Genomic DNA, 13288 nt, shown 5'->3' with positions numbered 1-13288 from the left:
GCAGTAAAGTGAAAGAGCGGAAACGTCCCTCTACAACGTGTATTTGTACATGAAATATGTACAATATTGGCAAAGACGTTATCCCCACAAACCAAACACAAGTCTTGTGTTCCAATGCAAGCAGCTGCTAAACATTAGTCCCTGCAGTACAAACTTATTAAAAATGTTGAGCCTCTGCACAAATTAGTGGAAAAACTGGGAGAAACGGTAACAATTTGGCCAGTAATGAATGTCTGATCGGGCACTGCATTATGTAGAGGGCACAATGTCTGTTTGGCACACATCACACCTGTAACTAGGTGCGCCGGGCTCACACAGGGACAGTGCACCCCATCAGATAATGCAGCAAGCCCAAGGCAGACGCAAATTCGCAGCTGCCATGAGGTCTGCACGTTAGTGAAAGGCAGAGTGCTTGTTTCAAGCAGACACTGTCTTCCACAGTGCAGGCAGCACAAGGAGGGAGGTGGTCAGGCATTGAGACAAAGACACCTCTGCAGAATAGCTGGAGGGGCTTGGGACCCTTTCTGCGAGTACCCTTGTGGCATACAGTCTGTGCACCTTATGAAGCAATCTTCGGCCGAGTCCATAATACATTGCAAGGGACAGGCAAAGTGTTTCTCCTCACTTGCATGGGAACGTCCACCTCAGGTTCGCCCTGGCGTTATTTGTTATCTGGCATAATCTGTACACCCCTGAGGCACTTTATGCAATACAAGACCAATCAATGGATGAACCTCCCTCACCTGTAGAAGTTCTCGGAGCCACCAATGGCAACAAGACAGTAGGTGTTGGTGAGTTTAGCAAAGCAGCCGATCTCATTGTTGTTCTCGAAGGAGGCACGGACTGCCATGATTTAGATGCAAGAGAGCTGGAAAAGAAGGGAGAGAAAAGATACGAAGTTCGACCAACCCGTTTTATTCAATTCTACTAGACTTAGATAGGCAAGTGCATGCTGTAGAAAAAACAAGTCTATTCAATCATATAAAATGACGATATTAATCTACAAAATCACGTTATTTGGCGCTCTCTTATGTATACACACAAACACACACACGTGTTGTTGAGCTGTGGAAATTAGAAAAATGTGGCCAAATAACAATTATTCACTTAACTGTACTAATAAGCACACATTTGTTCATGCACTTATTATTATAGAGCAAATGACAAATTCCAGATTATTAACAGCGTACACCACAGTTTTCATGAGAAAAAGTGTTTAGTGCCTCATAGATTGCACATTATGATGCCTGCACAGGGAACAGTCAGGAAGCCTCTTTAATGTGATTTTACCTCAACCCATAAATTTATGCAACTTCTTTAATCTCAATTGTGGTTAAATAATTGGTTTTAAAACAAGTATAAACAAAAATGTCTTAGCTTAACCATGTATGCAGATGTACAGAATAAAATATGACAATATTATTGTTGTTGATGGAGGGGCATCGTAACCACTCGAGGCTTCACCTCTCGAGTGATGGCCCCTTCCCACACTGAACAATGGTAAGAAATAGTATATTACACTCTGCATACATACTATTTACACACACATTATGTGCACAGTGCACATCCAACCGATCATAAACTTTCATAGCACCTACTGTGTTCCAATTTCATGTAAGAACCACTTAAAAAATATCCTTATTACTGACCAATGTTTTTCCACATTCACGTAACAAAGTGAAATGACTAATAAAAAATATTTTATTGGGAAGGAAATAATGAATCTGTTTGTGAAGAGAGCCCAACAGTGACCCTGCATATCAGGCTTGGCACCTTTAACAGTATTTAATATCTGTTAGTTTAAATTCCAGTAGAATTATTCCACTTCTCAACAGATTCAAAGTAGAAGAGACAATATCTTCCAAATTGATGGTTTTCGACCATTAAATGGCTTTTTACTAAGTACTGAGCCCATTTTGTGATTCGACAAATAGTTACTGAATCACAAAATGCATTTAGAAATGCATAATGAATCACAAGGCATGCTTAGAACTTCCCTTCCAAACTGCAATTTGCAATGCATCAATTGTTTGAATCCACAGTTTTGTTTGCAGACGACCAACGTTTTCAAAACCTCAAAGGAGATGGCACAGCGTTCGTTCACTTTATTTCGGTCATAAACCATAAAAACAATATCCACAAAGATACAGTACAAATAAACTACTTCTATCCTGTCCAAAAACAATACATAAAAGTAGCATAAAATCAGCATAGCAATGTGAAACACTTGTCTAGACTATAAAGTCACACAGCGTTGTTCTAGAGATGTAATTAGGTAACCTCTGCTGATGTGTTTTATTGTGGGGTTAGTAGATGTAAAAAACTTTGCAGCAAATTGGCAAAAACAATCTCTAAAAATGTTGTGATTGAAAAAACTTTGATTGGGAACCTATCGGCTGTACAGAATCTGATAGCTATCCTGTAGTGGCAGACACCAAGCGAACAGCATAATGGAAATATCCAGCGCCTGCTTAGTTTAGCCGTTTCCTCATTTTCGCTGAATGCAGGGCATAAGTTTGAATCCTCATGACTGGCTTTACATTTACAAGTAACAGGTGCTAAAGGTAAAGTGTCCAACCTAAAGCTGGTATATAAAGCTTTTGGGAAAGGGGGGGGGGGGGGCAATTTCGTCCATGTATTTCTTAAAGAGAGAATATGGTTTAAAAATCTAGAAAAGATTTGGTCAGTTTCCCCGGGTCTGGCCAGCTAATTAGTTCTGACCCACCTGACCTCAATATATTGCCTTCAGGTTTTTTATTTCATGAGAAGAGATTGAGGATCTGTCCAATACTTTTCTAGGCCTAATGAAAAACGTAGCTGTTTCACAAAGGCCAACCACATGAGCTCTCTCCCACCTTAGTATCAAGTCTCTGTAGTTTTTCCAATTCAGGGTTCACTCAGACTTGAAACCAGTATGAAATTGGTCTGAGTTGTTATAGGCGGACAACGGGTTGGATGCCTAGATCAAATTTAAATACTAGAGGGGTGTTTGGGGGGATTTTAAGAACTTTTCTCAAAAAGCTATAGGCAGCCACTTCCAGTGCATCCAAGTTAACGTGACCCCACAATTCCGCAACATAGATACCCGCAGCTTCAACTTGGGCCCTCCAGACTTCCAAGGAATGGAGAGAGTGGATTGATGGAGGAATTATTTGCGAATTTTAATAATGTTGCTGCCCGGTGTTTTAAGATAAGGGCGCTTTCTGTGACTTGATTTACTTAGGAGTTGGTACTTGACAGACGTATTACGAAATAGTCAAATTCATTCACTTTATCTGTTTCCCCTCTAACAATATTGTTCCCTTGAAACTTCTATGCAGGTGTATGGCATAGATTTGGTTTTGTTTATCACTAGGCCGTGATCTGAGCAGAAGAGACTAAACTTGCTCTAAAGGGTCTCCAAGCCCTTAGGGGTCTTTGATATTAGCAGCATGCTGCCTGCGAATAACAAAGCTGGAATCTTGGACCGCCCCCCGCGAATCAGGGAGTCATTGCCACAGGCCTGTAAGTAGATTGTGCATCCATCTATGAACAGCAGGAATAAAGTGGGTGCAAGTGTGGGTGGCTGCCAAACTCCTTTTTAGACCACAAATGGGCCTGTTGATTCCCCTTTTCGTCCCCATCTGACCCTAGCAAAGTTATCGCGAGGAGAAATGTAATGATGGTAAGGAGGGGGTCCGGGATCCCCATATCACTAAGGGTTCTCCACAATCTATCCCTGGAGACCATGTCAAAGTTAGCTTTACGGTCTACATAAGCAGCATATTGACTACCATTACCCAAATCCACCTATTTCCACCTGAACAAATGGAACACGGAGACCTGGTCAACTGTGCTGGTCTTGGGGCGAAAACCGGCCTGGAATTGGGTCAGGATTTTACTCTTCAATCCAGGACAGCAACCAATCAAGGATAATCTTACAAACTTTTTTGGGGCTAGAGTCAATGAGACCGATTGGCTGGTAGTTTGCAGGGTCGGTTTTGTTCCTTTTACGTGAATAGGGATAATCTCCGCCCCCTTCCATGACTTGGGGATATCTGTTCCTGACACTATAGCATTAAAGATGCAGGTGAGATATGATACAGGGGTGTGGAATTTAATCAAATATCTACTTGCCCATAGGGCAGGTTGCTTCATGAATCTACGTGTCCTGTAACAAAATCCACTTGTCACTTTGGTGCCATGTAGTGTGGCGACAAATTATGGCAGGAATCTCATTATATAAGAGCTCCGATATAGCCTCTCTGATTATGCCAATGTTTGTTATAGTGGTGAGGTCCTGGCAGCTCCCACACCAATAAGGTTTTACAAAAACCAAGCCAAAACAAGTCATACATTGACAAAACTAAAAAGCTAACCACCAATTTCAGACTTACTGGTTTTGCCAATGTTTGTTTATTTGCGTTTCCCATAATCTTATTGAAACGGGTTACACTGATTTTCCATTAGGAATATTTTTGGGAAATACTAGCATGCATCAACACGTGTCACTAAATAAAGCTGCAAAGAAATGATACTTGAAATTTTACAGTATTTTACCGAACCGTTTTTTCCCCTTTCATTTTTTTAGGTACATTTTATTTTGAAAGCAAAGAATCATCAATCTTGCTTTCAAGCTTCTGCAAATATCTGCATCAAATCAGAGAGAATTCTTAGAGCATTATACATAGCCTCATATTGCTAAACTTTGAAAATGTGTGTACACATTTTTATACTGGAACTACTGTCAGTAGTGCAGTCAGAGCTTACAACATTTACTTAGAGCGCTCACCTTAATAATAAAGGCTTTCAATTAAATTAACCATAAATACAAGTTTGAAAAGCATTAACATATGGACAAAAATATGACCTTAACTGCAGATCGTGCCCTTCCCTGATCCATAATGTGGTACTGCAAACTGGCAGCCAAAGGGTTTCACTGCAGGGTATTGGGCCTACTTGTCCCAAGAACAAAATACACATGAAAACATGTTTCCCTAGACCCCAAACAATATGTCCTAGGCATTGGGCTATAGGAATTCCACATTCCTGCTGATACCAAACCCAGATGGCCTGTAACCCACTTGCACATGATACGGGATCCCTTACGGACCGCTTACACTTGGCGAATGTTTATAAAAAAAAAAGTTTATTATTAGGGAGTAGGCTCTGGTTCAGCTCTCACAAACTTTTCAAAAAACTTTTTTCTTTTCGCACAGCCCCGTTTCCTTTAGGACAACAAGATGCATTTTTGTTTTTAACAAACATACTTTATTTAAATACAATCACAGACAAGGGGGTTCTACTGACTGCTGCAGGCCACCATCCTTGTGATGTCATCCAATCGGAGTACGTCACAATTTCCGACCTATCGCATTAATATTCATAATATAGGTCAAATTGTGAATGTTGATTTTGCAAAGTGACCTAATAGTACATAGACTGTTTTTCAAAATGTCTCTGGATTTGTAAAAACTCAGCGTAAAATTTGCGACTGCTTTTGCAGAATTCAATGTCAGTACATCTGGATCCCAAGCTCTCTGAGAAGGTTGCCTGTAGACTTCAAAGAGCATACTGTTTTTCAAAATGTCTCTGGATTTGTAAAAACTCAGCGTAAAATTTGCGACTGCATTTGCAGAATTCAATGTCAGTACATCTGGATCCCAAGCTCTCTGAGAAGGTGGCCTGTAGACTTCAAAGAGCATACTCTCTTAACCTTAGTTTTATAAGTCTTTTTTCCCCCCATTTAAGATGCCACTGAAGCAAGCAGAGCTGGATTTGTTGAAGTTCTCCCAATTGTGCCAAGTACCTTTCCCAAACTTTTTTGCATGGATACAGTTTCACTTCTGCCAAGGGCAATGTCTCTTGAAACAGATAGAAAAGAAACCTGCTTAAAATCACTCACCATAAGCCTTCTTAAATTAGATTCAAGTACCTTTTCTGTGATTTTGAAAGATTAGTTACCTTGGCAATTGTGGTGGATTCAATGCACATTTTGGCTTTATTGTCTGAAAACCTGAATCGAAGAAGCAGTTACTATTTAAGTAGTTTTTTTTACTACAACCATAAGTCCCCATTCCAGGTTTTATTGTTACACTAGATCAGAAATTTTAATAAAATTACCGATTTTAAGAAGTTCATCAAAAAGTGCTCTTCTGTGGAGACTGTAATTTTCCCACCACTCTAACTTTACTGATGAGCCTCTAACAAGGGCCACCGGAATTATGTGGTTATGCCACTGCGGCATTTTCCGCATCATTATGGATTTGCCCCATCTGCCAGAGTCCATCACTTGCTGCATAATATACAGATCTTACCAAATACAAAATTGTAGCTCAAAGGGATCAAAAGTTACTTAAACACCTAGGGCCTTATTTATGAAGGCCTTGCGCCACCGGGGCGTCACTTTTTCCCATGTTAAAAGTGACGCACCAGTGGCGCAAGGTCTTCATAAATAAGGCCCCTAGGGTCAGATTTACAAGCCCCTTGCGCCACTTTTAAACATGGGAAAAGTGACGCAAAAGTGGCGCAAATGGCTTGTAAATCTGCCCCCTAGAGACATGTGTTCCCGCAATGTGCAAGACCCTTAGAAAAAAGATGACTAGTCATCTTTCACTTGCTTATTGCTGTATTTGGTTATTAAGCATGAATTAACGAGGTGAAATCCGTTCCCAGAAGGTGTTGCCAAGAGTGAAGATGACAAAATAATGTATAAATACCATCAAAAAGTGTGACGCATTATGCTGCATAATTCAACCTTACTGGGAACATGTATGGGCTTTACGTCTGAACCTATCCTAAATCGATAACTTCAGCTCGATTTATCAGGGCTACTGAAAAAAGACAAAACTTAGTTAAAGTCCAATTGGAGTAAGACTGCCTCTGTATAAAGTTAAATCAGCCTTGCACCGCATGGGACATACATTTACTATAGCACACATTTGCTAGAGCAAGCGATCACGAAACATGGCTGGCAAAGGCCCACATGGTGCACACATGGACGTAAAGTCAGAAAACCACGTTGAGCCTCTTGTACCGAAGCCCTACAACGGAACTTTACGAAGTACCGAAGACGGACATTGCCCCACGCCACATACTCTACAACCCTACCGCACACCTAATGTCATAACTCATCCCCTACTTACACGATTTGTCTGTGAAATCAGCCTAATGTCCGTTGTCGGCCGCAAAATTCTTTACTTTTGCACTTCCGGGTCGTGTAACAGCCAATCGCACGGCTAAACATATTTCAGGAGCGTCTGGGAGAGGGATGTACCGCTAATGTGTCATATGGCCTGCTATTGGAACATATGAGTCACGTTAGCCAATAGTACTGCGCCGCTAAAATTCCGAAGTGCTGGTTGGCTATAGATTCTCTGTGACACGGTCTTCCGACTTGATGAAGCAACCAGTTTTAAGCTGGACGAGTTTTGACAGAAACTCAAGCTTAGGTGTGCCAGCAAGGTTCAATGGGCGCGGTGCAGTCTGTCTCACTGGCAGTCGAGGTTAGCTGCTGCCGCTTGAATTGTGTGGGTGGGATAGGAAGCGTAGCAGGAGTGACCTCGGGCGATCAGATGGAGCAATAGTCTGAGTCGGTCACAGTACCCATTATAGGCGGCCCTTAACATTTTAAACAGGTACAACACTAATGCCTTAACTACACATGTACTATGAACAGTGAAAGTTTTCATTTCTCTGCATTACGGAATATGTTCTGCACTGCAGGAAGTGGAAGACTGCACTTATTAACTTTTGGGATAGAGGAAGTATTGCTTTGGTACTGCAATGTTGAACCATTTCTGTGATGAAACCATGTTTGTTCTAATGCAGCCCAATTTATATGCGCCATGTGATGGGGAAAGTTTGCACTGTTTCTTTCCAAGGTGTACCTATTCTATGGAGGAGGGATGCTTCCACTGCTGTTGCCCCATTTTATGAAAAAGCAAAGTATATATGGAATACTATTATCAATCAACTTTATTCGGTCCTCGGACCATAAAAGTGCATATGCATACAGTTCAGGAAAATATAAGGTGCATATAATAGAGCATTAAAATTCTGTTATAAAACAAACTCTGGGGGAAATGGACTGTAAGATTAAAAATATTGATCATTTAAAGCTCGTATAACGGAGAAGCTATATCCAAAAAAGGTCCACCACATGGCCCACCAATTTGTTACAATAATAAAAGTATCACAAATAGTCGAGACATATTGTGGGTCTCTAATACACACAAACTGTTTGCATATAAACAAGAAGGACATTAAAAATAAGTAAAAATAATAACAATAGAAAATACAGTCATTGTACATTTTCAACATCAATCTTCTGATTGCCCACATCTTACCAAGAAACTTAGCTTCTGCACAGGCTATCAGTAAACTTGTGTCAGATTTAAAAATGCGCAGTGCTTTTCGGTGACAGTGGATGCCAAGGCGCTTGCAAAGGGGAGCTAGCCATGTGGCTCTTGGGGACCGATGCACTAGGCAAACCAAAAATATGTGGCCTATTGGCTCAACAGCTAAGGGGCATACAGGACAAAACTGAGTAGAGGTAGCAGACTTTATCCAAGAGGCTGTAAGGAAATGCACCGGGATGGAGCCTGTGGTAAAATGATTGATGCTGAGATGCAGGTAAGCTTGAAGACTTTAATTGAGATAGAGAAGAGCTGAGAGTGGACTCTTCCAAACTGGTCCAGACAATAACCGACTTGGAAGAGAACTCTCAACTCAAACATAGACATAGAACACAAAGCAAAATACATTCTTAAAACAATTACCCAAAAGAAAAAAAAAATAATGGAGCACGCAAAAAAAACAATCTAACATACAAAGTCTTTGAGCTAAGTAGGTGGTCTGCGATTCCTCACGGAACGTGAACAGCATGTAAAGAGCCACCAATTCGAGAAGGAGATACACACCCAGTAAGCCCACCCACAGGCACCAAGGAGTCACCTACACCAATGGTGGCACCAGAAATGTTCGGACAGGCGGTAATCTCGCACTCCTGAGCCAAGACGTAGCCACTGCTGGAAGGACTTTGCTTTCTGAGAACTCTAACACTCCTTTGGTAAAGAGCAACACAACGAAAATTCCATTGCTCACCATTATCCAGAACAACACAGTGATTAAAAACGTTTCTAACTGTGTAGGGTCCCTTGAACTTTGAAAGACCATGCCCAATCCTACCACTCCTCACCTTAACAAAGTCACCTACCTTGAACCGACAGTGGATAACAAAATTCTTTTTTTACTCTACTATAGTAACTCTACCCAAAGTCATCACCTCCCTCATCCAAGTAGGAACCGATTTGGAACCAGGGACTCTACCCCTCATCAACTCAAAAGAAGATTTCGCTCCATCAGTTTGGCAAGTGGTCTGGTAGGCCCATAACATATCATCCACCATTTTACACATGACAGAACCATTAGTAGAGGCCATATGGATAATTACTTTAACAACTTTGCTGGTCAGTTCGCACAAACAATTCCCTTGTGGGTTGTACAATAAAGTACGGTAATGGACAATTTCTCAATCTTTCAAAAACTCTTCTATCTCCCTTGAGACTAACTGAGTCCCGTTATCAGTGATGAGAACTCAAAGGATACCCTCATCCCGTAATAACTCTCCAAGAAATTTGATAGTACTCTCAGTCAGAGGCTCAACTAGAGCCACATTTCGGGGGGGGGGGGCTAAGAAAAAATTTCGGGGGGGCTGAACTTTAATCAGTAGGCAGAGTGGAGCGCAGAGTCGAGCTGCAGGGGCTCTTACAAGGGCTGAAACAATAACAATGCCTAATTAACATTCAAATGGTCTTTAAACGACCTGTGAAACGTTCGGGTGCGGCTGTGTGTGTGCCCGGGATCTGTCTCATCCCGGGCTGCCACACACGACGGGGGGGCTGAAGCCCGGTGAGTTCAATGGGTGTTGCGCGCCTGCTCTCAGTAGTAACATCCCTCTCAAATGTAATAGTCAACCACTTCTAAAAAACATCCACAACAACAATGCCAAACCTGTCCCTTTTATGTAACTCTCCCATGGGGCCAATAAAATCCAAACAAATGCTGTGCCAAGCCTTACTAGGATTCTCAATGTGTTCAACAACTGACTTGCAACCCACTTTCAATCTCTTTTCACTCCCCTTACACACGTGCCAGCTTTCCACCCAATTGACCACCTGACCATCCAATCCAGGCCACCAAAAATGCGTTTTCAAACGATTTTGGGTTAACGTTTGACCAAGATGTCCATCATGGGCCAAAGCTAATTATTTTTTCCTAATGCCAAAGGGAGGAACAAACCTCTTGCCCCTCATCAACACACCATCCCCACACAAAGACAACTCGTCTAAGATTTTTATATAAGGGCGAACAGAAACTGAGACACAACTCTCTCCGCTAGATCCTGATTTCAACATATTGATAACTACACATAGAGTGTCATCAACCACCATCTTGTGCGTCTAATCATTGGCATCAAAAAGCACTCTCACCCACAAAAACGACATCATCCACTGAGACTACATCAACGTCTTTTTCCCCATCAACAAACTCAGGTCCTCAACCAACTTCCAATCAACAGACATCCGAGACAAACACTCCACTTGGACAGTCCTCCGCCCATGAATGTATTCTACCTCAAACTGAAATTCTTGTAATTTGGAAGCCAATTTCGCAAGCCTCGCCAAACCTTTGCCGGTACCACAGAGAGATAAGATTTTAATCAATGGTTTGTGGTCAGTTCGAAACAAAACGCTGGTACTCCACAGGTATGTACGGAAATACTCCACTCCCCAAGATACCGCAAGTACCTCCCTTTCGATGACAGAATAATTTTGTTCTGCCTGGGTCAATGTCCTAGAGGAAAAGGCTACTATTCCCTCAGCCCCTGCTTTGCACTGAGACAACATGGCACATAAACCAGTGGCACTGGCATCCACAGTGAGAATAGATTAGCCAGACCCTCCAGCATTTCGCGATTCACGAAATAATCGCAAAATCAGCTGGGTAGCGCGATGGCCGCGATATTTGCTATTTCAGCCGCAAAAAAAGGTCTCCCGGCAGGCGTAAAAAAATGGTGGCTTTTTATTGGCTGAACGCAAACACGTCACTACGTGTCTCCGTACAGCCTTAAAACAGAATAGCAGCTGGGGCTCATATCTCATGCATTTAGGGACCATGACGCTCACTGGCTTGGCTAGGCCCCCCTCAGAAGAGCGCATGCTGTGTGAAACAGTCATCAAAGAGACAGAGTGCGCCCGCACTCAGTATCCTCCGGATGATGGCAGAGCTCGGCAAAGGACAGTTTTCAATTGTTAACATTTAGACCGACAGAAACCACACCTACAGACGCACTAAGGACGGCTTGACAGAGCGGCCAGCATTGCACGGGGTTCGAACTACAGGTCTCCTGAGGCGAGATTCAAAGACTGGCCCCTTCTGTTCATAATAATATTCATTGTTTGAGCACAATAAGGATCGTATTGAATTTTGCATTTCTTAAAAGGGGTGAAGCGGTTTACTTGGCAATACTCGAGGGGAGAAACTGGACAGAGATGTGGATGTGTCCCAGTAAAACACATTTAACTTGTAAAATGTAAGGGGCACTATGCAAGCAAGTTGTGAGAATAAGACGTACAATTAAAATGTAAATTATTGTAAACGAAGACTAAAAAAAACACAGTTGATACACACTTGAAAGGCCCCTGCCTCCCCAGCGACACCAGAAGTGATGTCACGAGGTCCAGGGAAACTGCAGAGGGGAGGCCTTCACCGCAGTGAAAAGAAAAGGAGAGACCACTGTTGAGGAAGCATTTCGGGTAGGGTGGAATCTTCTTTCAGGTTCATCACAGGATCATTTTGTGACTAAATAATTTTATTTTCTCAATAAATTGCATAAGTCCTGTGCCTTGCCTGCTCCCCTTGTTAAACTGAAACACATGGTAAACTGCAGTTTTGCTGTTTCACAGCACTGTGAGAAACATTTTGCTATCACCAGAGTTCATTAGACTCACCTTATTTAATTGAAAACAAAGGAAATCAGTTCAGCTGGAGTGTCCAGACTTGAACCTCCAAGTTGAAAACATAGCTTTAAAGCAAGAACTTAACCTGCTGAGCTTTCTTGGTTGGTAACATTGTCTCTTTCGAGCGCACCAGACGTGGTCAGTGCCCTGGAAGCATGGCACTGGGTGAGGGTATGGCACTGGAAGGTCCGCAGCAGGCGAGGGTTCGTATCCCGGGTAGGTGCCAGGTGAGGGGAACAGACCTGTAATCAGAGCCCATGCTGTGTCGTGTAGGCACGAGGCGGGAACTTCAAAGGACAGGTGTTCTCTGTTTTTAAGACATTAGAGACAACATGGCAGCTGCTCTGTCAGATGCCTCACATCAGTTGCACTGGCATGGGGTGCCTGCCATCCCACATAGGTATGACTGTCACCTGGCCTGTAGTTTACCCGCCTGCCTATCATTTCTTTTTCAAGACGGGTAAAACAAAATAGAGAAATTTAGGGAAATCAGGTATTTTCTTTCTCCCTTGAAATATAAATCGAAACCACAAATATAAGAGGGAATCACTCTAAAAGTATTTTAGAACAATAGGGAAACACCTAGTGTTTTATTTTTTTTTGTCTCGCCTACAGACAGCTTTAGCGAGACACCCCCAGCATTTTGCGATTCAATAAAAAATAGCGAAACCAGCTGGGTTGCAGGATAACCGCAATATGTACTATTTCGGTTGCAAAAAAGGTCTCCAGGCACGAGGTTAGGATTGGAGCTGTGCCTCCATAGAGCTACAGAACTTTCAACAGGCCTATTTCCAAGTGGAATACTCTGCTAAAACAGTTTCCATTGATTTAAGGTTGGAAATGAATGATTATGAGTAAAATAAAGTGCCGCAAAAATGCAGCAAAATTTCCATATTTGTGCCACTAAATTTCCATATTTGTGCCGCTAAATTTGCAAATACATGCCACAATATCCTGGGGGGTCTGCATTAGCGGTTCACATCAAAGAGAACTAAAACATTGGCTTTACAAATCTCTTTCTTAATGAAGTCAAAACATTCTTGATGTTGTACCCCCACACAAAACTCACCCCCTTCTTTAGTAAGCTCCTCAAAGAAGCAGTTTTGTCGGAGAAATTCTTTACAAACTTTACATAATATTCAATTAAGCCCATTAATGACCTTAATTGATCTTTGTTTAAGGGAGGAGGAGCCAAATCAATGGCACTACAAATAATTTTTTTTGGTTTGACGCCAGAAGCACGGATGATTTACCCAAGATATTCAATCTGCTCAACGAGAAATGTA

At 42.0% G+C, this 13288-nt stretch overlaps 1 protein-coding gene across 2 annotated transcripts in view; it reads right to left on the bottom strand.

Moving 5' to 3' along the window:
• Positions 1-13288, bottom strand: part of EIF6 (eukaryotic translation initiation factor 6) — a 106938-nt gene that overhangs the window by 53925 nt on the left and 39725 nt on the right. The window contains exons 1-2 of one of the 2 annotated variants that reach the window (XM_078652197.1): positions 7125-7282; positions 744-868 (exon numbers count right to left, since the gene is read on the bottom strand). In XM_078652197.1, the coding sequence (XP_078508323.1) occupies positions 744-850 (107 nt within the window). In that variant the 5' untranslated portion in view covers positions 851-868; positions 7125-7282. Of the gene's footprint in view, positions 1-743; positions 869-7124; positions 7283-13288 lie in introns of those variants that run through there. The other variant, XM_078652198.1, reaches the window with a different exon arrangement.

Source organism: Lissotriton helveticus, chromosome 7 (genome assembly GCF_964261635.1).
Source record: "Lissotriton helveticus chromosome 7, aLisHel1.1, whole genome shotgun sequence".
Taxonomy (NCBI): domain Eukaryota; kingdom Metazoa; phylum Chordata; class Amphibia; order Caudata; family Salamandridae; genus Lissotriton; species Lissotriton helveticus.
This window is presented reverse-complemented; position numbering and strand designations above follow the sequence as displayed.